This window comes from Electrona antarctica (assembly GCF_951216825.1).
Source record: "Electrona antarctica genome assembly, chromosome: 21".
NCBI classification, from domain to species: domain Eukaryota; kingdom Metazoa; phylum Chordata; class Actinopteri; order Myctophiformes; family Myctophidae; genus Electrona; species Electrona antarctica.
Window position 1 is genome coordinate 6,909,476 of NC_136802.1, and position 24,639 is coordinate 6,934,114.

Genomic DNA, 24,639 nt, shown 5'->3' on the forward strand with positions numbered 1-24,639 from the left:
GTAGGATACAGAGATATACCTTCCAGACAGTAGGATACAGAGATATACCTGCCAGACAGTAGGATACAGAGATATACCTTCCAGACAGTAGGATACAGAGATATACCTGCCAGACAGTAGGATACAGAGATATACCTTCCAGACAGTAGGATACAGAGATATACCTGCCAGACAGTAGGATACAGAGATATACCTTCCAGACAGTAGGATACAGAGATACCTGCCAGACAGTAGGATACAGAGATATACCTGCCAGACAGTAGGATACAAAGAGATATACCTGCCAGACAGTAGGATACAGAGATATACCTGCCAGACAGTAGGATACAGAGATATACCTGCCAGACAGTAGGATACAAAGAGATATACCTGCCAGACAGTAGGATACAGAGATATACCTGCCAGACAGTAGGATACAAAGAGATATACCTGCCAGACAGTAGGATACAGAGATATACCTGCCAGACAGTAGGATACAAAGAGATATACCTGCCAGACAGTAGGATACAGAGATATACCTGCCAGACAGTAGGATACAGAGATCTACCTGCCAGACAGTAGGATACAGAGATATACCTGCCAGACAGTAGGATACAGAGATATACCTGCCAGATAGTAGGATACAAAGAGATATACCTGCCAGACAGTAGGATACAGAGATATACCTGCCAGACTGTAGGATACAGAGATATACCTGCCAGACAGTAGGATACAGAGATATACCTGCCAGATAGTAGGATACAGAGAGATATACCTGCCTGACAGTAGGATACAGAGAGATATACCTGCCAGACAGTAGGATACAGAGATATACCTGCCAGACAGTAGGATACAGAGATATACCTGCCAGACTGTAGGATACAAAGAGATATACCTGCCAGACAGTAGGATACAAAGAGATATACCTGCCAGACAGTAGGATACAGAGATATACTGTACCTGCCAGACAGTAGGATACAGAGATATACCTGCCAGACAGTAGGATACAGAGATATACCTGCCAGACAGTAGGATACAGAGATATACCTGCCAGACAGTAGGATACAGAGATATACCTGCCAGACAGTAGGATACAAAGAGATATACCTGCCAGACAGTAGGATACAAAGAGATATACCTGCCAGACAGTAGGATACAGAGATATACCTGCCAGACAGTAGGATACAAAGAGATATACCTGCCAGACAGTAGGATACAGAGATATACTGTACCTGCCAGACAGTAGGATACAGAGATATACCTGCCAGACAGTAGGATACAGAGATATACCTGCCAGACAGTAGGATACAGAGATATACCTGCCAGACAGTAGGATACAGAGATATACCTGCCAGACAGTAGGATACAAAGAGATATACCTGCCAGACAGTAGGATACAAAGGCTGAAAGGCCTGCATTTGCATTCGATTGGGTGATTGAGGGTCGCGCTCTATACGCACAACGGCCAATCCGCTGTCCACTAATAGTTCTCAGGTCTCAGGTCTGGATTTTGGCCAGGCAGAAAATCGATTTGGACCGGCGGACGCCTGTCCTCGCCTTATTGTAGATATGCCACTGCTCATGACGACATGCATTTTAATGTTACTGGCGAGTGCTGCGATCCAAGCGAGCACCCAAAGTGCTCCACAAGTCCATCCCTGGGACGGACGCTGCTCCATGCAGCATTACATGCTTCCACACCTTTGTACACCTTTTATTTGGCATTCCTCCTGCACCACTACCCACACATGTATCTTTAATGACTCATACGGATGATTTTAAACAATCCCAACAGCGGCCTATACAACAACGGGGAGCTCATACAAGCCTCAGACGTGCCTCCTCGCCCCAACGACCGTGGTATTATTCATCTGTGGGGAGTCATGGTGGCTGGTACTACATCCTCCAAAAATAAGCCTGCTGGGGGAAAACGGGGTGTGGGGGGGATGGGGGGGGGGGATGGGGGTGGGCAGAACCCAACCGTCCTGCAGCGCCTCAGGCTGTTGTTTTGTGTTTACCATCCTCTGCGTGCAGTCCGCCGATGTTGTTGTTTTTCAATTCCTCAGCTCAGCCGTGGTTAACCGATGGCTAACTCTTCATGCAATTTCGCCTTAACCCATTTTGGACGGGAACCCCTTTTGGTGTTTTAAGCATTATGTCATGCTTTAGCTGTTGAAAAATAGCAGATCTACAAGCTCATAGCGCGGCACCGAGTGCCGCGCTATGAGCTTGTAGGTCTGCTATTTTTGAAAAATCATGAAAATGTGTCGCAAATCTTTGAATATATATTCTTTCAGAACGTTTTTAACTCAAATCTTTGCTTCTTAGGGGGGGTTCCTGGAACAACATATTTTCAGATGGGGGGTCGGCTTGGCCAATTACATATATTTTTGGGGGTCCTTGACATGAAAATGTTTGAGAACCACTGACATAGAAACATGTTTTTTTTTCAGAAAACTGTCATGATTTAGAAGACAATCTTTTCTCCGGTCTAAACGTGTTAATAACACGGGCTGGACTCTCAGCGGGGGAAAGTGGCCGCCATCCTGAGAGCTGCTAAATGACACAGTGTGGAGTTCATTGATGGGAAGGATTACACGCCTGCATGCAGGGAGAGCCGAGGTGACAGCTTCTATATGAAGGGCAACGCGTCGTCTCTGTATGGGGGAGGCTGTACCCGCTACACGCTGCACGGCAAGACGGGGGAATGCAGGCATAATTTGTGGCGTCACGCTGGTATAGCCCATTGCCTAATGCATGTTACTCTCCCGTGCGTGCGCGTGTGTGCGGGGCGCGCGTGCGTGGGGGGCGTGCGTGCGTAGGGGGCGTGCATGCGTGGGGGGCGTGCGTGGGGGGCGTGCATGCGTGCGTGCGTGGGGGGCGTGCGTGCGTGGGGGGCGTGCGTGCGTGGGGGGCGTGCGTGCGTGGGGGGCGTGCGTGCGTGGGGGGCGTGCGTGCGTGCGTGGGGGGCGTGCGTGCGTGTGTGCGTATATGCGTGCATCCTTCAGGATGAGCGCCTGCAACAGACGAGACGTATACACGGAGCTTGCACAGTAACATTTAATTTTAACGCGACCCCCCCGAAGGGTCGCGACCCACGGGTTGAGAACCCCTGCATTAAGAGCACAGCATAAACTTCAATATCTTAAGTTACCAACCTGTGGATTAGCTGTGGCTCTAATGACAGCATGACCTCATTATGGTTTGTTGGCAGAGTATCCTGGATGCCTGGACGCCATCATTTGATATCAGAACGGAGCTTATGCAACACGGCTCTGTATCCCCTTACACTTCCTGTGGTCAGTACTGCGCTGCATTTATAATATCCCATGTTATGGCAGCAGGATGCTCGACTATCGTGAAACGTGATGACCACTTCCTCCCTACCTCCACCCTGTCCTTTTAACGCAACGAGCACATCAGTGATTTATCCGAGGAGATTTTTTTATTTTTTTTACCCGGGTGCCCATGCCGCCCCGAAAGCAGGGACGTGCACACATTGACATCAAAGGGGGCTTTGCAGCCCCTTGCCCTTTTACCCGTCTGTAAAACAACTGCCCTTTTACCCAGTCTATAAAACAACTGCCCTTTTCCAGACCACGAATGTATAGCATTTACTACATGGTGAAAGAAATGCAAATGCCCCTCCTCTCCTTTACATGCCATACCTGAAGGCAGCATTCAGGAGAATTGCTTCAGAAGTCTGCTGAACTTGAACACAGTATTTTGCGTTGAACAAATTTGTTTAGAAATCCATGTCGTTACACCGCATCTCCACTAGCTAAAGAGTGCTGAGTTGCGCCCCGAAAATAGCTGATCTACAAGCTCTCAACGCGTCGCAGCGCGACGTGTTGTGAGCTTGTAGATCTGCTATTTTTGCCCCAAAAGTGCCCTCTTACGGGATTTCAGCCCCTGCCCCTCTAACACTCTCTGCACGTCCCTGCCCTCGAAAGCACGTCAAATGACGAGCGGGAGAGAAAAGATTGGCCATCTTATCATGTTCCTGAACAATACGTGAACAGATAGAGCTCTCTGCAGCGCCTCCGCACTCGATTAAGACATTTAGACCTACCGTCGATTCTACAAATATATATTCTAAATCATGACGGTTTTCTGAAAAACTCATGTTTCTATGTGTCAGTCGTTCTCAAACATTTTCGTGTCAAGGACCCCCAAGATTATATGTTATAGGCCGCCGGCCCCCCATCTGAAAATATGTTGTTCCAGGGACCCCCCAGAAGCAAAGATTTGAGTTAAAAGCGTTAAGCTCTGAAAGAATATATATTCAAAGATTTGTGCCACAAATTTCACGATTTAAAAGAAAATAGCAGACCTACAAGCCTCTGGCGCGGCACTCGGTGCCGCGCCAGAGGCTTGTAGGTCTGCTATTTTTCAATAGCTATAAAGTATAACATAATGCTTTAAAACACCAAAAAGGGGTCCCCGTCCAGAATGTGTTAATTCATATGAGTTCAGCCGCCGTGCATCAACGTGGCCAGATGCTAGGATAGATTCTGTTGGGAGCGATGACATGTGACAAAGTGATATGAATCATCCCACACACTAATAGCAACAGCAACGGCCTTCGGCAGACCAATAGCACGCACATACTTTCTGGAGAAAAATAAAAATTTAAATAAAATAAAAAACATGCCATTTTCCAAAAGCTTTTAACTGCTCTAATATACAAGATGATGGCTGGTTTTGCAAAAAGATCAGACGATTCCACTAACTATAACTAAAATATTCACGACGGTATACTATCAACGTTTTGGTGAATTTTTGATCAGGAGTCTAATAAGAACCATTGGGTTGATCGACTCCGTGGTGTGAGTCAAGTCACGTCCAGTAGTCAGAGATAATTATCTGTGGGATTAGCCTCATTTTGGTCATGAGAGCTCCACTTGTCCACCACTTGTGACTCATGGGGCAAATCGTTTAATCGTATAGACCCATTGGTTTTCTGTAAACGGCCAGTAGCCCAGTAAGTACACGTGTAAACCCAGCACATGCAGAATGGGTCTGGGTGCTCCTCGGCACGTGGTCACAGTAAATGATAATTGGTGCATTTATATAGCGCCTTTATCCAAGGCGCTTTACATAGATGGTGCATTACATTCACCCATTCACACACACATTCATACACCGATGGCGGCGGAAACCATGCAAGGCACCAAACCAGCACATCAGGAGCAATTAGGGGTTCAGTGTCTTGCTCAAGGACTCTTCGACACTAACTCTGGGGGAGTGTTCGAACTGGCAACCTTGCGGTTACCATCCAGCCACTCTACCCCTGAGCCACCACCACCGCCACAGTACTGCTAACACACACAGAGTTATTTTTTAATTGTGAACCATTTAGCCATTAACTAACATTTTTCAATTAATTTGTAGGCCTTAATGAATCTTTAAGAAGCATAATCTCTCTGCAAAAGGTTATGGTTCGTAATTTGCCAACATCTGAAAGCTTCCAAGGATTGTGTGCCTTTTATATAGAAGTCCAAGTCCATCAAATTGACAATCTGTTCTGCTGCAGCAAATGGGTGTGAACAACTTTTCACACTCCTTCCTATGGACACAAATCCTTTGAGGCATTATTATCTATAGGGAATGGCTTAAACCGTTCTGAACGGGAACCCCGTTTGGTGTTGTAAGCATTATGTTATGCTTTAGCTATTGAAAAATAGCAGATCTACAAGCTCATAGCGCGCCACCGAGTGCCGCGCTACGAGCTTGTAGGTCTGCTATTTTTAGAAAAATCAGGGAAAATGTGGCGCAAATCTTTGAATATATATTCTTTCAGAGCGAACGTTTTTAACTCAAATCTTTGCTTCTGGAAGGTCCATAACATATTTTCAGATGGGGGTCGGCGGCCAAATACAGATAATTATGGGGCTCCTTGACATGAAATAGTTTGAGAACCACTGACATTAGAAACATAGGGTTTTTCTGAAAACTGTCATGATTTTAGAAGGCATGTGTAGAATCGTTCCCAGGTCTAAACGTGTTAATGCAAGGACAGTGTGAGAGTACAACCCGCAGCCACTCTCTGTACAGCAGAGTGGCCACGTATGCAATCATGTTGATACTGCTGCTGTCAAGGCTTCGCTTTCCAAATATCCCTTTGGCGTTGTTGGCTGATAAACATTCCTTATCCCCCGTTTATTCTTGAAGAGGAAACTGTCTTTGGACCGGTCTCCTCATAAGACTTATAGCCATTCATTATCGACTGACATGTCATGTGGCTGAAATGCAAGCCCGTGTAGCATTGCTAAGATTATACCCGTTCTTTCAACAAGGTTGTACAACTTGCCCCGCCTTTATATACCGCTGTGTATACGTACATATCGGATGGCAGCCCCTTTGGGCGAGGAGGGGGAAAGAACAAGAAAATCAAAAGCCATTGAGGAAAGAAAATCACAACAGTCTTGTTATATTTAGCTCCCGTTGTCTTAACCCATGTAGACCTAAGTTCGATTCTAACAAATGTCTTCTAAAACATGACAGTTTTTCTGAAAAACCCTATGTTTCTATGTCAGTGGTGCTCAAACTATTTCATTTCAAGGACCGCCAATATCATATGAAATTGGCTGCCAACCCCTATGTGAAAATATGTTGTTCCAGGGACCCTCCCAGAAGCAAAGATTTGAGTTAAAAACGTTCGCTCTGAAAGAATATATATTGAAAGATTTGCGCCACATTTTCACGATTTTTCAAAAATAGCAGACCTACAAGCTCGTAGCGCGGCACTCGGTGCCGCGCTATGAGTTTGTAGATCTGCTATTTTTCAATGGCTAAAGCACAACGTAATGCTTGAAACACCAAAAAGGAGTTCCCGCCCAGAACGAGTTAATTGGCATGAAGAGTACAATCAGATAAGGCTTTTTTCAGAGTGCGTCACGTGTCGCTACGCAGGAGACCTAGACGCTTCCAGCATCTGTCTCATATCGAAGAGGGCCGTCCTGCTGCTTTCTGAGAGCCTGGTCTCTCATTATCCCATTCACGGCGGGAACCCCTTTTTGGTGTTCTAAGCATTATGTTATACTTTAGCTATTGAAAAATAGCAGATCTACAAGCTCATAGCGCGCCACCGAGTGGCGCGCTACGAGCTTGTAGGTCTGCTATTTTTGGAAAATCGTGAAAATGTGGCGCAAATCTTTGAATATATATTCTTTCAGAGCCAACGTTTTTAACTAAAATCTTTGATGCTGGGGAGGTCCCTTCAACTACATATTTTCAGATGGGGGTCGGCGGCCAAATACAGATAATTCTGGGGGTCCTTGATGTGAAAAAGGCTGAGCACCACTGACATAGAAACAGGATTTAGAAGACATTTTAGAGACGTTTTCAGGTCGAAATGGGTTATGGTGCAAACTCTAATCTGCATTTCACGATTACAGTACGGTGATGTACGTCTTCTGTTGCCCTAGCAAGTGTATCCTGGAATGTAGTTTGTTTGTTCACCTGTCTCTCTCTTAATGCATAAAATAATTTCTACTTGTTTGCAATAGGGTCCCCCATTTTCATTTCATCAAAACATTTAGAGACGTACAAATAATACACTTATATGTAGCCAAAAGCAGGAAATCATAGTGTAGGTAAAAACATATACAGTGAGGGGGGGAATCAGATTTTACAGGGGCCAGTTTCGAATTGCAGCCGTCCGTATAGGTGCCCTTTTGAGAGCGGTTTTGAAGGAGTCAAGGGACCTTTGAGAGCGGTTTTGAAGGAGTCAAGGGACCCTTGAGAGCGGTTTTGAAGGAGTCAAGGGACCTTTGAGAGCGGTTTTGAAGGAGTCAAGGGATTCGCATGTCTTAATGACTGTTGGTAGCTAGGGCGTTCCACATTTTGGTGGCATATTGGAGCGAAATTAATTTAGCCCCTTGTTTGTGCCGAATCTGGGTTGCACATGGTTTTGTTGAACTCCCTCTGGTGTTGTGGGTGTGGACTTGTGTTGAAGCATGGAGCATGTCACCCTTTGTCAGCCTTCTGATTGGTCCCTGACTGACTAACCAGCAGGCTCTTTCTGCCTTGTTCCGCCCTGGTTCCGCCTGGTTTATGTTGAATTTGCTAAAACATTTTTTTGGGGAAAAACTCAAAACAAACATAATATGCCCAGTCACCATGCTGCATCTGGGATGTTCCTTTTTACTGACGCCAAGTTTAAAATAAGAATTGAGTGCACAGAATATCAATATGAAGCAACTGAAAAACATGTTATTTCAATAGTAGTGGATGGAGAGAGAGGATTTTTGTCCAACCACGAAACGGCAACCAATGGGTGCGAAGAGGGGCAGGACCACAGGCGGGACTTGACAAAGGGTTGTAGCGTTTGTGTCTCTCTCTATCGAACCAACAAACTAAGCTAAATGTGTGTTTTACTTCCGCCGTTGGTCGTGAAGCCAGCTATACCATTGAGCTCCGTGGTGTCGCTCCCATGTTCCGTCCAAAATACGTCTGTGCGGTTAGGTAGTCCATCTGGGCTCTGTGAGGTCACTGCACACACCACCTGCTCGGATCGGGTTTCACTGTGGCATGGGTAGCATCTCTAGGCTCGCGTGGAGGGGCAGATGTATAGATTTATGGGCACAAATGCCCATAGATGGCAGTTAAGTATGCATACGCAGTACGCACGCACACACACACGTCACACACGCACACACACACACACACACACACAGAGGAGCACACATTGTGTACAAATCCAAATTTCCGGTCCCACAACCTTTTTACAGGTTTCTGTGCAATTTCGTGTTTAATGAGACTTATTTGGCTCACTAATTTAGGGAGACAATTGCTCCTTGCATGCTCAGGTGGAGTTAATAGACTCACAACAGCAGAAATTGAACTGGGGTTGGTCATATTCCATGGAGAAAATTCCTTTCCTATTATGGAAATAGCATTGTTTAGACGTTATCTTGGTGTTGCTATGAGTAGCATATCCGTAAAGAACAATACATGTTTACATTAGGGGTATAATTGTCATTGTTACTATTCGCAAATGTTATTTGGAGAAAGAATATTAAGTAGGTAGGCCTATAGCTATTTGTTTAAAAAAACTGAAAAGGGAAATATTGCCTGCATGCTGTTTAATGTAATTTGCTCTTGTAGGCCTACATGCAGTAACCTATAGTCACTGTACCCCCTTTTGGTGTTTTAAGCATTATGTTATACTTTAATAGCTATTGAAATATAGCTATTGCTATTTTTGAAAAATCGTAAAACTGTGGCGCAAATCTTTGAATTTATAATCTTTCAGAGCGAACATTTTTTTAACTCAAATCTTTGCTTCTGCGAGGTCCCTGAAACAACATATTTTCAGTCAACGGCCAATTACATATATTTTTGGGGGTCCTTGACATGAAAACGACTGACCTATAGAAACATGGGTTTTTCAGAAAACTGTCACTATTTAGAAGGTCTAAAACTCTAAATGGGTTAATGTAGAATAAAGAATACATGTTTATGTAGCCTATCTGATATGTAACAACATAATTCCTTTTATACACTATAGATCCATTACTCCCACACGAGCCAACGGACCTAACCACTCTGTTTGGAATGTCCACAAGAGCCTTTGTTTTTATTTTCTGTAGTGATGTTGACTATACAGTGTCTTGTTGACACTGTCCACACGGTTGATACTGTCACCTGCTCTGCTCTTCTATTCTGCCCGACGGACGAGTCAAAAGCACCGAGTCGCCTTATTTGGTATAGAGGAGCCTAACTCTAGTCTTTAAACACGACGCGGCCTATAGGCTACTTATTTTAAGGGTTTTAACTTATATTTATAGGCTGTCCAACGCGAAAACAGAAAGGGAAAGACTTGCTATGTGTCTGTGTGGCGTGTGCCATCTCTGCGACATGTATGTATGCGGCAACTTAAACTTTGGTGTGGAAACGTTAAGAGTTTAAGACACGCATGTGCGAGTCAAATTGACCATAACGCCGGCTGCTGATATCCCACACCCACCCCGTCAGTGTATTGTATTTTCATTATACACACTAATCGCATAATCTGTTTAGGAAGGGGGAAAGTGATTGCGCATGCATATAGCCATATATATTAAGCTAATAGTTTGCTATTGGATTGTATATTCATGATGTTACAAATAGGCGTTAATTCTCTCTCTCTCGTGAGTCGTCATCACTCTTCTAGTGAGATGAGAACCTTGATTAAAGAAGACCACAGCTATAGCTTATTTCTATACATTATGGGGGCCGGTTCGCTCGTGCGCGCATGGAATGCATGGTTTAACCGAAAACACGTAACGGTCTTATGAATATTGCAACGGAGGAAGGAGGCGTACCGTCCTGATAAGTCAGTGCAACGGACAAATGTACGTGGGCTGTGGTTTTGAAATGTCTTTTATCTTCTGCCGTGTCATTAATTGAGCGGTTTTTATTATAGTTTGGAAAGGATCTAAAGCCAGTCCTCCTACCATGCTGCGCGCAAGGCAAGCCAGCCCCAGTCCTCCCAGACCCCGCCTGCTTTAGCTGTACGTCATCGGTGAGTAGTGGGGGGGAGGGAGGGGGGCAGCGGGGACTCGGAGTCACTCCCCTGCCTACTTTTAATAGCTTTGTCATGTGATGGAAAGCAGTTGTAAGACAGGTGCCCTCGGTTCAGCCTCCTAGCTCGGCGCGGGGCAGTTGCCTGTGTGAGAGCGAGCGGAGCGGAGCTTGGATCCGGAGGAGTGTGGATTTTTTTGGCTTTTTTGGTCTTAATTTCTTTTTTTTGTTTTTGTTGCGTCGGGACCGTCATTCGGCGGCTGGATGGCGTGGGACAGGTGTAACCAGGACTCTGTGTGGAGAGAATTAGAGGTGAGCAATTATTATATATGATCCGAGTTATTTGCAGCAGCCGCGCGATCCTCCCGTCTTTGATCTGATCTAGCCTGGACCGTTTTTTTTTGTTCTTTTTCTCTGACTGGGACGATGTTGGACCTGCAACTGACTGAAACATCCAAGACGGGTTGAGAGAGAGAGAGAGAATATATGGGGCTGTATATTAAAGCCTGTTCTGCTCTCCTTTCCCATGGTGCTGGGCTGGTTGCTGTGTGCCTGTCTGTGTAAGCGCGCATCTGGAACAGCCGGAGAGGATGCGAGCATTGCGAGGGATATACACGCACGTACGGGAAGGGAATAACATGACAAGTCATGGAAATATTTCACACACAAAAAAAAAACGTTATTTCTTTTTCTTTTTCTTTGAATCGTGATGTTTTATAGTTTTAGTCCTGCTGCGCGAGTCAGTGAGCTGTGCCTGGCTGTCGTGAAGCAGCTGAGAGAGAGACGGTCAGGACGTCTCACTACTAGGAAAGGAAAGCAGTCGGAAAGAATGTTTTACACGCTGGGCTGGCCGGAGATATTTCCAGACACCGATACACCACCACCGTGTGTGTGACTGTGTGTGTGCCTGCGTATGCGTGCGTGTGTGTGTGCGTGCGTGTGCGTGCGTGCGTGTGCTCCGTCCCCCCCCCCTTGCTTCAGAAACGTCCGTATGTGTGTCGTGTCCAGATAACAGAACAGAACATGGTTCCTAATACGTCTCATGGTATTCTCTACTAAAAAACCCAATCCACTGTTCTGTTGGCGTTAATGATCTCTCTGATTCTATGACTGCCAGCCCAGACTAGTGCCATAGATATCATATCGGGATATCGAGCATGTTAATAAAAGCTTGTTCGGACGGACGGAGTGAAGGAGGGAGCGTCACTCCTCCTCCGGGCTCCCCGGTACCGGTAACCGGGCGCGTCTGCAGGTCTGTGCGCCAACCTCCCCGGCCGTTGGAGCGAGAGAGACACACCGGATCGCTGCATGGTTTTGCCGTCGCACCGTCAGTCGGTCACGGCGGTGCCAAATTGGATAGTGTTTTGCGTATAGCGTACAATGTGCAACCTTTCTCACACGACGCGTGTGCTGGAGTTGTACCGTTGTTATTTTTGACAAGATTAGACAAGAATGTTATCGAGCGATATATTCAGAGAGAGCCAATCTGAAAGCTCCGACCGCGCGTGAAAACGACAATGCAACAGAAACACAGACATTCTTTGCTATACTTTGTTTTTAACTCAATTTGTTATACGGACGATTGGGTGTCAGTATAGCAATGTGTATATATCCGTGTTACTTGTCTGCAGACATAGAAAGCTCCCCTCAATCTTAACTCCATGATATGACTGCAGCCTCTATCTGCATTTCTTTGCTTCGTTAATCACTTGGTGGTGTTTGAAGATGATTCGGTTAAAAAAACTAAAACACATTAAAAGAAAACGCACTATACCGTAAATAGATGCACTGGATTATTTTGTGACTGATCGTGACGATGTTTTTATTTTATTTTAATTTTTTGTTTTACATGAAGGATAGCTGCCTTCACCCCTTTCCACTTATAACGTCACGTCAATAATTGATAGGCAGACCTACTTGGTCATTTGAGCGATAAGGTGCAATGCTTTCGCAAAAGCTTCTGCGTTTGACAGCTCCCGTTCGAAAATCTCTGAAAAGGCTGAGCGTATATATTTTCGTGGAGCATGTCTCGCATTTTTTTTTTACAAATTGTTGACCCCCAGGCTATAGGGAATTGTATAAAGACTAAATGTTTGTGTGGTTTAGAGTCATAAAGCATTGCTTTCTTTGCAATAAGGGTATTGCTTCGAAAGACCACTGTCTTTCTCCTAATAAGCTTCCCCATAGCAGGTGCTTTTATGTGCTGTGCGTGCGTGAGTAAATCAGTGGCACGGACGGGGCGGTGCGCCCTGGCTGTCTGTCTGGAGGCGCTATTTCATTAGAACCATGAGAGAGAGAGAGAGGGAGAGAGGGAGAGAGAGAGGGAGGGGAGGGGAGGGGGGCTATTCGCCTCCAGGTTGCTTCGCCTCTGTTCTTCCTTACCAGAGCGAAGGGATGATAACGTGCGCAGTGAATTTGTCTGGCTCGTTTAGCATTAGGAAGGGGATCAAGTCTCATAATAACTATAAGCATGATGTTGGTGCGATCATGAGAGGGCTGATGGATGTTGACACCGTGGTGTCTTTTTTCCCGAAGTTAAAAATGGATTTGGCACGACGTACTGTATACGTACGACTGGTAGGCTCTCTACGTCCGTCTTACAGCATTGCCGCCCCGGAGTCCGTGTGAAGTGACCCTTTGTGTCAGTGTGTGGGCCAACTTGTCTCCCGGCTTTGCCCCCAGGCCTCAAAAGCCTTCCGTGCGAAAGCTCTCGGTATACTTTGGCTGATGTCCTTCCCAAGAAATTTATAGAGTGGAAAAGCTGCCGTGCCACCAATGGCTTACGTTTCACTTTGGCTTGTTCTAGTGGCTGGACCCCCAACCGGGACCACATGATCAGTGGCTGGACCCCCAACCGGGACCACATGATCTGGACCCCTACCGGGACCACATGATCAGTGGCTGGACCCCCTACCGGGACCACATGATCAGTGGCTGGACCCCTACCGGGACCACATGACCCCTACCGGGACCACATGGTCTGGACCCCTACCGGGACCACATGGTCTGGACCCCCAACCGGGACCACATGGTCTGGACCCCTACCGGGACCACATGGTCCCCTACCGGGACCACATGACCCCCTACCGGGACCACATGACCCCTACCGGGACCACATGGTCTGGACCCCTACCGGGACCACATGGTCTGGACCCCCTACCGGGACCACATGGTCTGGACCCCCAACCGGGACCACATGATCTGGACCCCTACCGGGACCACATGACCCCTACCGGGACCACATGGTCTGGACCCCTACCGGGACCACATGGTCTGGACCCCCAACCGGGACCACATGGTCTGGACCCCTACCGGGACCACATGGTCCCCTACCGGGACCACATGACCCCCTACCGGGACCACATGACCCCCTACCGGGACCACATGGTCCCCAACCGGGACCACATGGTCCCCTACCGGGACCACATGGTCCCCTACCGGGACCACATGGTCCCCTACCGGGACCACATGGTCCCCTACCGGGACCACATGGTCCACTGGATCCACATGATCCACTGGACCCCTACCGGGACCACATGATCCCCTACCGGGACCACATGGTCCCCTACCGGGACCACATGGTCCCCTACCGGGACCACATGGTCCACTGGATCCACATGATCCACTGGACCCCCTACCGGGACCACATGGTCCCCTACCGGGACCACATGGTCTGGACCCCTACCGGGACCACATGATCCCCTACCGGGACCACATGACCACATGATCCCCTACCGGGACCACATGGTCCCCTACCGGGACCACATGGTCCCCAACCGGGACCACATGGTCCCCTACCGGGACCACATGGTCTGGACCCCTACCGGGACCACATGGTCCCCTACCGGGACCACATGGTCCCCTACCGGGACCACATGATCCCCTACCGGGACCACATGGTCTGGACCCCTACCGGGACCACATGGTCCCCTACCGGGACCACATGGTCTGGACCCCTACCGGGACCACATGGACCCCTACCGGGACCACATGGCCCCCTACCGGGACCACATGATCCCCTACCGGGACCACATGGTCCCCTACCGGGACCACATGATCCCCTACCGGGACCACATGATCCCCTACCGGGACCACATGATCAGTGGCTGGACCCCTACCGGGACCACATGATCAGTGGCTGGACCCCTACCGGGACCACATGATCAGTGGCTGGACCCCTACCGGGACCACATGATCAGTGGCTGGACCCCCTACCGGGACCACATGGTCCCCTACCGGGACCACATGACCACATCATTGTTTTAGTGGCTGGACCCCTACCGGGACCACATGGTCCCCTACCGGGACCACATGGTCCCCTACCGGGACCACATGACCCCCTACCGGGACCACATGGTCCCCTACCGGGACCACATGATCAGTGGCTGGACCCCCTACCGGGACCACATGGTCCCCTACCGGGACCACATGACCCCCTACCGGGACCACATGGTCCCCTACCGGGACCACATGACCCCCTACCGGGACCACATGGTCCCCTACCGGGACCACATGGTCCCCTACCGGGACCACATGATCAGTGGCTGGACCCCTACCGGGACCACATGGTCCCCTACCGGGACCACATGATCCCCTACCGGGACCACATGATCCCCTACCGGGACCACATGGTCCCCTACCGGGACCACATGATCCCCTACCGGGACCACATGGTCTGGACCCCTACCGGGACCACATGATCCCTACCGGGACCACATGACCACATGATTGTTTTAGTGGCTGGACCCCTACCGGGACCACATGATCAGTGGCTGGACCCCTACCGGGACCACATGGTCCCCTACCGGGACCACATGACCCCCTACCGGGACCACATGATCCCTACCGGGACCACATGACCACATGATTGTTTTAGTGGCTGGACCCCTACCGGGACCACATGATCAGTGGCTGGACCCCCTACCGGGACCACATGATCCCCTACCGGGACCACATGATCAGTGGCTGGACCCCCTACCGGGACCACATGATCCCCTACCGGGACCACATGACCCCCTACTGGGACCACATGACCCCCTACCGGGACCACATGACCCCCTACCGGGACCACATGACCCCCTACCGGGACCACATGATCCACACATGCATATTGAACCGGTTGCGATTAATATATTTTAACTGTTTCTTGACACATGTAGGCTAATGTATAGGCCTAACAGTGCTTTACTCTGGGCCGTCCTCCGAAGAACCGTGAGGGGTGTAGTGGGGAAAGAAATCGTTTCTTGGAAGTTTCTTGGAACCTTTACAGAAAATTGGGCACAGAGCCATTTGGCTTGGCAATCTCCTCCACCTCAGGGCCCCTTTAACTTGTCAAACGTCTGATGTGGTTGCTATTCAGAGTATCTTTCGATATAGTCCCCACAAAGAAGGGGGGCGAAAGGTCAGCGGTTGTATTGCCTCTATACTACATCGACTGGACTTTATTAAAGCGATTTGGCGAATAATGAAAATGTCAGCATGCAGCATTATAGTTTCACCCAGTTCACAGCAACCACAATGTGTTGGGGGGAGGGGGGGGGGGGGGGGGAGGGAGTGAGGGAGGGCACTTGGTGTGCCACAAGTTGGACGCACGGCACGAGCAACAGCTCAGTGCAGGCAGGTGGCAAGAATTCAGCTGATGTTGCCATTCAAAAACGGCCCCTTTTTGGCTTAGGAAATAATGAATGGGTTAATTTAGTGAGGCTATATTAGCTATATATGGGATAGGCAGGCTGCTATAATAAGCACAACAGAGATTTATTTATTTATTTGAATTGACTGACAAGCTCTTTAGTCTTAACCACTTCAACCCTCCATTGTTGGCACCCTTGGTACACCTTTTTCAAATCTAAACCAAATCTCTATAGAAAAGCTCACTGTTTGCGACGTGTCGTGAGCTTGTAGATCTGCTCCTTGTGGCAAACGTTTCGCCACCGGGATAGGGATGCTGGGGGTCCATTTGGTTAAAGCATGTGATATATGCTGATTCATCTCATGTATTCATCCCCTGCCTTATATTTACACATAATATATGCCTATATATGGTATAGAAATGTGACGTTTGATCCCTGGAATCCTGGATAAAAGCATCTGTCTGTCTGCCCCACAAATGTCCAAATCGTAAATGTGCGACGAATTTGACCCTCGATCTTTACGTCTGATTTGTTTCCTCCAACCCCGCCCCTCCCTATACCCTACCCTACCCACCACCCCCTCCACCCTACCCTACCCTACCCAACCCTACCCTACCCACCCCCTTCCTTGCTCCTCCAGTGTGCTGCCTTAGTCGGTGAAGACCAGCCCCTCTGTCCGGACCTTCCGGAACTCGACCTCTCGGAGCTGGATGTCAGCGACCTGGACGCCGACAGCTTCCTGGGCGGCCTCAAGTGGTACAGCGACCAATCGGAGATCATTTCCAGTCAATATGGCAACGAGGTGTCCAATCTATTTGAGGTAGGTTTGACATGCTCTTTAAGTTTGTTTGTTTGTTTGTTAGTTTGTTTGTTTCCTTGACATTGTTTGTGAGATGTCTGTAAATGCTCTCATCCACGCCGTTGGACTTTCTATAGGTTATACATTGAGACACAGTCATTTGATGTATGGAAGTATGGAAGCATAAAGCTGCCAAAATTGACTTTTCGTATTTTGCCATTTCATTTGAATTGTGGCAGCTTTATGCTTCCATAGATAAGTGGAATGAACTCCTGCTGTAGTCACTGTAGTGTGTAGGGTCAGGAGGTCAGGAGGAGTGTCAGTGAGATTAAAAAAAAGACATTGAACACGCTTCTCGCAACTGCTTCCTTAAATGCCGGCCGAATACTATAGCGGCACAACAACAGTTTACAAACAGACCTTTCATATTGAAAAGTACAAAGGCGGAAGATAATGCCGAGGCCCCTGTGACGATAAGCCGCGGGGGGACCTTTGTCCCCTTGTTATGATCGCGGCCCCCCCAACGGTATAGGCTCCCTTATCCACAGTTATGTGATTCAGCACAGACTGAAAAACACACCTGAATGTATATAGTCTCAGCTGGTAAACTCTGTACAGTGTCCATTATAGAAAAATGGGGCCAAATGCTGCAAATTCAAACTTTTACTCTTTGCCCATATAGATATCTCTCTCTCTCTCTCTCTCTCTCTGTCCCCTTCTTCCTTTACATTCTGCCGTCTCTCCTCTCGCTGTGTAACGAGAACCAAAGTCCACATAGAGTGACTGGCACGGATCATAAAGGCAGTGGCTTCAGTCCCGATGTAGTCCTATATGTCTGTATCAGTGGCTTCAGTCCTAGGTCTGTATCAGTGGCTTCAGTCCCGATGTAGTCCTATATGTCTGTATCAGTGGCTTCAGTCCTGGGTCTGTATCAGTAGCTTCAGTCCTAGGTCTGTATCAGTAGCTTCAGTCCTAGGTCTGTATCAGTAGCTTCAGTCCCCATACAGTCCTAGGTCTGTATCAGTAGCTTCAGTCCCCAAACAGTCCTAGGTCTGCATCAGTGGCTTCAGTCCCCATGCAGTCCTAGGTCTGTATCAGTAGCTTCAGTCCTAGGTCTGCATCAGTGGCTTCAGTCCCCATACAGTCCTAGGTCTGCATCAGTGGCTTCAGTCCCCATACAGTCCTAGGTCTGTATCAGTAGCTTCAGTCCTAGGTCTGTATCAGTGGCTTCAGTCCCCATGCAGTCCTAGGTCTGTATCAGTGGCTTCAGTCCCCATACAGTCCTAGGTCTGTATCAGTAGCTTCAGTCCCCATACAGTCCTAGGTCTGCATCAGTGGCTTCAGTCCCCATACAGTCCTAGGTCTGTATCAGTGGCTTCAGTCCCCATACAGTCCTAGGTCTGTATCAGTGGCTTCAGTCCCCATGCAGTCCTAGGTCTGTATCAGTGGCTTCAGTCCCCATACAGTCCTAGGTCTGTATCAGTAGCTTCAGTCCTAGGTCTGTATCAGTGGCTTCAGTCCCCATGCAGTCCTAGGTCTGTATCAGTGGCTTCAGTCCCCATACAGTCCTAGGTCTGTATCAGTGGCTTCAGTCCCCATACAGTCCTAGGTCTGTATCAGTGGCTTCAGTCCCCATACAGTCCTAGGTCTGCATCAGTGGCTTCAGTCCCCATACAGTCCTAGGTCTGTATCAGTGGCTTCAGTCCCCATACAGTCCTAGGTCTGTATCAGTGGCTTCAGTCCCCATACAGTCCTAGGTCTGCATCAGTGGCTTCAGTCCCCATACAGTCCTAGGTCTGTATCAGTGGCTTCAGTCCCCATACAGTCCTAGGTCTGTATCAGTAGCTTCAGTCCTAGGTCTGTATCAGTGGCTTCAGTCCCCATACAGTCCTAGGTCTGTATCAGTAGCTTCAGTCCTAGGTCTGTATCAGTAGCTTCAGTCAGTGGCAGAGACAGACAAGAGAGACTGCGGACTGTGAACTCTTTAACCTATATTGCATCACAAATATGGCACATGGCTATCCATGTCTGTGGCTTGTCATGTAGTCACATTTTTGGAATGTGTGTGTGTGTGTGTGTGTGTGTGTGTGTGTGTGTGTGTGTGTGTGTGTGTGTGTGTGTGTGTGTGTGTGTGTGTGTGTGTGTGTGTGTGTGTGTGTGTGTGTGTGTGTGTGTGTGTGTGTGTGTGTGTGTGTGTGTGTGTGTGTGTGTGTGTGTGTGTGTGTGTGCGTGCGTGCGCGCGCGCGCGCGCGCACGCGCGCGCGCGCGCGTGTGTGTGTGTGTGTGTGTGCGCGTGCGCGCGTGTGTGTGTGTGTGCGTCTGTGTGTGTGTGTATGTGTGCGTGTGACGCATGTGTGCGTGCGTGCCATCTGACGTAGCACAGGCAGCAGTTGATAGCAGACTGAATTCTTTCCACACATGACCTCCACGTCACCAACTCTACCTCCACCGAAGTGGTCTTTATATGACCACATGCTTGCTACGGCTGTGGACCCTCCCCTCCCCTACCCTCCCCAACAACGCGCACGCACACACACACACGCACACACACACGCACGCACGCACGCACGCACGCACACGCACGCACACGCACGCACAAGCAAGAGGGGTGAGGGTTGGGGGTGCCTTGAGTGCTAGGTGGTGTGACCATGGCTCCGTTGTCGTCTGAGAGTGATATGGCTCTGCGGTCGATGAGTGGCTCAGGGGAAGGATAAAAATACCAGAGAGGGTGTGTGTGTGTGTGTGTGTGTGTGCACGTGTGTGTGTGCGTGTGCGTGCGTGCATGTGTGCGTGTGTTTGAAATACAATGCAGTTCACGTGCTCATACAATAGCTATACTTGTGCACATGCGCAGACACAGTCGTACGTATACAGGCGTACTCATTTCGTTCCAATCACTGGTCCACCGTGCAGGTTATGGAGGAAGGTCTGTTTTAGGAAACCATTGTTTGAATGTCCCCGCATGCACGCGGACACACACACACGCACACGCACCACACACACAGTTGAGAGCACACACAGCTCCCAAGTGCTTGTTAGTCTTTCAGTAGTTTAGCAATTTGTCATGTTGGTGTTCCCACTGACTGACTGACTGACTGACTGACTGACTGACTGACTGACTGACTGACTGACTGACTGACTGACTTACAATTTACTATTTAGGCATTTGGCAGACGCTCTTAATCCAGAGCGATTTACAATAAGCAAGAACAAAGCATGGCAATACATCAGATACATAAAAGTAGTTATCATGAAACATGCGACAGACAGACAGACAGACAGACAGACAGACAGACAGACAGACAGACAGACAGACAGACAGACAGAGTCTTGTTGTTGTAACTGAATGGCTGATGCCTGTCACTTCAGCATGATTTCTTGGACAGTGATGAAATGGAGATGTGCGCGTGCGTCCGTGTGTGCGTGTGTGCGTGCGTATGTGCGTGCGTGTGTGCGTGCGTGGGTGCGTGTGCGTAGAGAAGTAAGACAGAAGAAGCAAGACGGAGACAGCAGGTACAGGGCGTGTTGAGGCTGCAATGTGTCCCAGTGAGCATAGCAGGAAGCTGGGTGCAGCTGTCACCCCCACAGCACCTCTGAGAATGGAACCAAATGGGACAGCTGTGTGTGTGCGTGCGTGTGTGTGTGTGTCCGTGTGTGTGTGAGAGAGAGAGAGGTCTGATCTTTTTTTATTACAAATGGGAGAAAAGAAAGAATGCACGAGTGGAATGAATTGAACACACAGGTCCACAATGGAAACAAATGGGCTTGGTATCCTTTTAGCATCATCGTATAACCGCACCATATCTTCAAACTGTTAATACCGTATTCAATCAATCAATCAAAAGCCAGAGAAAGGAAATTAAGGACCACATTCCTCCTTCAAACGCATCTGAATGTTTGACGTGTGCCGTCTCCGGTCTGTCCTCCTCTCTGCTACTGAGATGATCTCCAGTCTGTCCTCCTCTCTGCTACTGAGATGATCTCCAGTCTGTCCTCCTCCTCCTCTCTGCTACTGAGATGATCTCCATTCTGTCCTCCTCTCTGCTACTGAGATGATCTCCAGTCTGTCCTCCTCCTCTCTGCTACTGAGATGATCTCCAGTCTGTCCTCCTCCCTGCTCTGCTACTGAGATGATCTCCAGTCTGTCCTCCTCTCTGCTACTGAGATGATCTCCAGTCTGTCCTCCTCCTCTCTGCTACTGAGATGATCTCCAGTCTGTCCTCCTCCTCTCTGCTACTGAGATGATCTCCAGTCTGTCGTCCTCTCTGCTACTGAGATGATCTCCAGTCTGTCCTCCTCCCTGCTCTGCTACTGAGATGATCTCCAGTCTGTCCTCCTCTCTGCTACTGAGATGATCTCCAGTCTGTCCTCCTCCTCTCTGCTACTGAGATGATCTCCAGTCTGTCCTCCTCCTCTCTGCTACTGAGATGATCTCCAGTCTGTCCTCCTCCTCTCTGCTACTGAGATGATCTCCAGTCTGTCCTCCTCTCTCTCTGCTACTGAGATGATCTCCAGTCTGTCCTCCTCTCTGCTACTGAGATGATCTCCAGTCTGTCCTCCTCTCTCTCTGCTACTGAGATGATCTCCAGTCTGTCCTCCTCTCTGCTACTGAGATGATCTCCAGTCTGTCCTCCTCTCTGCTACTGAGATGATCTCCAGTCTGTCCTCCTCTCTGCTACTGAGATGATCTCCAGTCTGTCCTCCTCTCTGCTACTGAGATGATCTCCAGTCTGTCCTCCTCCCTGCTCTGCTACTGAGATGATCTCCAGTCTGTCCTCCTCTCTCTCTGCTACTGAGATGATCTCCAGTCTGTCCTCCTCTCTCTCTGCTACTGAGATGATCTCCAGTCTGTCCTCCTCTCTGCTACTGAGATGATCTCCAGTCTGTCCTCCTCTCTCTCTGCTACTGAGATGATCTCCAGTCTGTCCTCCTCTCTGCTACTGAGATGATCTCCAGTCTGTCCTCCTCTCTGCTACTGAGATGATCTCCAGTCTGTCCTCCTCTCTGCTACTGAGATGATCTCCAGTCTGTCCTCCTCTCTGCTACTGAGATGATCTCCAGTCTGTCCTCCTCCCTGCTCTGCTACTGAGATGATCTCCAGTCTGTCCTCCTCTCTGCTCTGCTACTGAGATGATCTCCAGTCTGTCCTCCTCGCAACGTATGCTTGTTTACCTTAGCCCCGTTGCTGCGTGCGCGACGGGACGCTACGTGACACACACTGGCAAATGAGTAAACGGCTGGTGACTCAGTTAGTGCAGAGTGTAGAGTAGGAGAGTAGCGACATGCTTTGATCTCGCTGCAAAGCAGGTGCCTATTGGGCTATAGTTCCAAACATTGCTCCTATGGGCTATAGTTCCACACATTGCTCCTATGGCTGGAACTATTCCATTGAGACAAAGCGGGTGCCTATGGGCTATAGTTCCAAACATTGCTCCTATGGCTGGAACTATTCCATTGAGACAAAGCGGATGCCTATGGGCTATAGTTCCAAACATTGCTCCTATGGCTGGAACTATCACATTGAGATAGAATGAGCATTTCATTGTTAGAATGGGAGTCAACGCTAGTGTCGCCACTCTCTTAGTAGATTACTCTGACTTAGTGCTGCCTGTATACCAAGTGGTTCCCAAAGTGGGGTCCGGGGTCCTTGAGGGGAGTTCCAGGGGGTCCCCATGCAGCTAAAAGATAGTTTGGAACCAAATGGACCCTTATATGGGTCTCTAACTCAGAGTGTACAAATAACGGGTCCATTTGGTTCCATTTGTGCACTCTCAGAGTTAATTTAACATTGATTTTACAATATACATTGGGGTCCCAGAGATAGAAATGCCATTACATGGGGGGTCTGTAGACTAATATGCATGTAAAACTGGGGGTCCTTGAAATGAAACAGGTTGAGAATCACTGCTAGGGAGCCGTAAAATTGTTATGGGGGAAAGGAAAGTTCCATCCAAGAGGAGTTTGATCATTAGGGGGACGAAGATGTTTCCATTGTGACATTTGTGGTTGAGCTCATGAGGGAAACCTCAACCGTGGCTGGAACCGCGGTGACCTTCTCAGAACCAGCCATCCTCCCTACCCACTAAGCTATGGCCACCCCGTAAGGATCAATTCAGTTCAGTTTGTGCTTTGGCGTGCATACTGGGCTGTGTCCTGTAAGCCTATTGGCCGTCCACTAAGCAGCATCAGGTCTTCAGCCTCAGATGTCCCCTGGCTGGCCTTTCGGTCTGTCCCCTCGTAACTGTCCTATCTGTGTACCCTACACAAAATGTCACCACTCTACTGACTGCATGCACATACACACACACACACACACACACACACTCGCTCATATGCGGGCGCTCGCGGCTGGCTGCGCGCATGCACACACACACTCACGTGCACACCTACATTACAGCTATCATTCAACCGGTACAGTGTGTTCGACACCTCATCAAAATGGGCCAACCACTGAAGTACCAGCTCTATTTCGGGCCCTGGTTGTTAAGGGGAGCTTGCTGCTGTGTGGCTTCCTGTGTGCTGCCAAAGATAAAAGTGTATAGGGGTGACCCGTGGTCCCGCGCGGTGGGGTGACCCGTGGTCCCGCGCGGTGGGGTGACCCGTGGTCCCGCGCGGTGGGGTGACCCGTGGTCCCGCGCGGTGGGGTGACCCGTGGTCCCGCGCGGTGGGGTGACCCGTGGTCCCGCGCGGTGGGGTGACCCGTGGTCCCGCGCGGTGGGGTGACCCGTGGTCCCGCGCGGTGGGGTGACCCGTGGTCCCGCGCGGTGGGGTGACCCGTGGTCCCGCGCGGTGGGGTGACCCGTGGTCCCGCGCGGTGGGGTGACCCGTGGTCCCGCGCGGTGGGGTGACCCGTGGTCCCGCGCGGTGGGCCGACGTTGTTCAGTCATATATTCACCCTGGCAGATTTCATGTTACGCCTCAGCTGTTTGCCGAACAAATATAACATTGGTTGTTTTTAGTTATTTGCCCCCCCCAAAAACAATCTTACGTTTGATGTTCTTGTGGGAGCCTGATTTGGACAAACAGACAGACAGACAATGAAATTAAAATGTATTTTAGTGCCAAATCACATGTTCTGTCTCAAGACATTTGACATAATATGTAAAATGTCTTCAGAGACAACATGTGATCTATATTATAGAGAAGACACTTATACATATAGAGCAGAGAACTGACAATTTCCTTTCTGAGCAAGAGTACAGACAGACAGACACACAGACACACAGACACACAGACAGACACACAGACAGACACACATACACACATACACACACACACACACACACACACACACACACACACACACACACAGACAGACACACATACACACATACACACAGACACACATACACACATACACACACACACACACACATACACACATACACACAAAAGACACAACTAACAGATATAAATAGACGGGAGGACAGACATGTAGACGAACGTACGACACTGTAGGTTAAAGCGACATATGGGGAGACACATGAGCCCGAAGCCTGGCTCAGGGCCAATATGGGGAGACACATGAGCCCGAAGCCTGGCTCAGGGCCAATATGGGGAGACACATGAGCCCGAAGCCTGGCTCAGGGCCAATATGGGGAGACACATGAGCCCGAAGCCTGGCTCAGGGCCAGCTCACATGATGAAAGCCCCGCCACCACATTCCAAATGGGAACCGCGGGGCTTTGCAGACAGTAAAATAAAGATGGCAGGCCTTAA

General features: G+C 49.0%; 1 protein-coding gene across 1 annotated transcript in view; it reads left to right on the plus strand.

Annotated features, from left to right (window-relative positions):
• Nucleotides 1–10,680: 10,680 nt before the first annotated feature.
• Nucleotides 10,681–24,639, plus strand: part of ppargc1a (peroxisome proliferator-activated receptor gamma, coactivator 1 alpha) — a 53,641-nt gene continuing 39,682 nt past the window's right edge. Inside the window, exons 1-2 of the mRNA XM_079490634.1 lie at nt 10,681–10,800; nt 16,762–16,941. Coding sequence (XP_079346760.1) covers nt 10,753–10,800; nt 16,762–16,941 — 228 coding nt within the window. The 5' untranslated portion in view covers nt 10,681–10,752. The remainder of the gene's footprint in view (nt 10,801–16,761; nt 16,942–24,639) is intronic.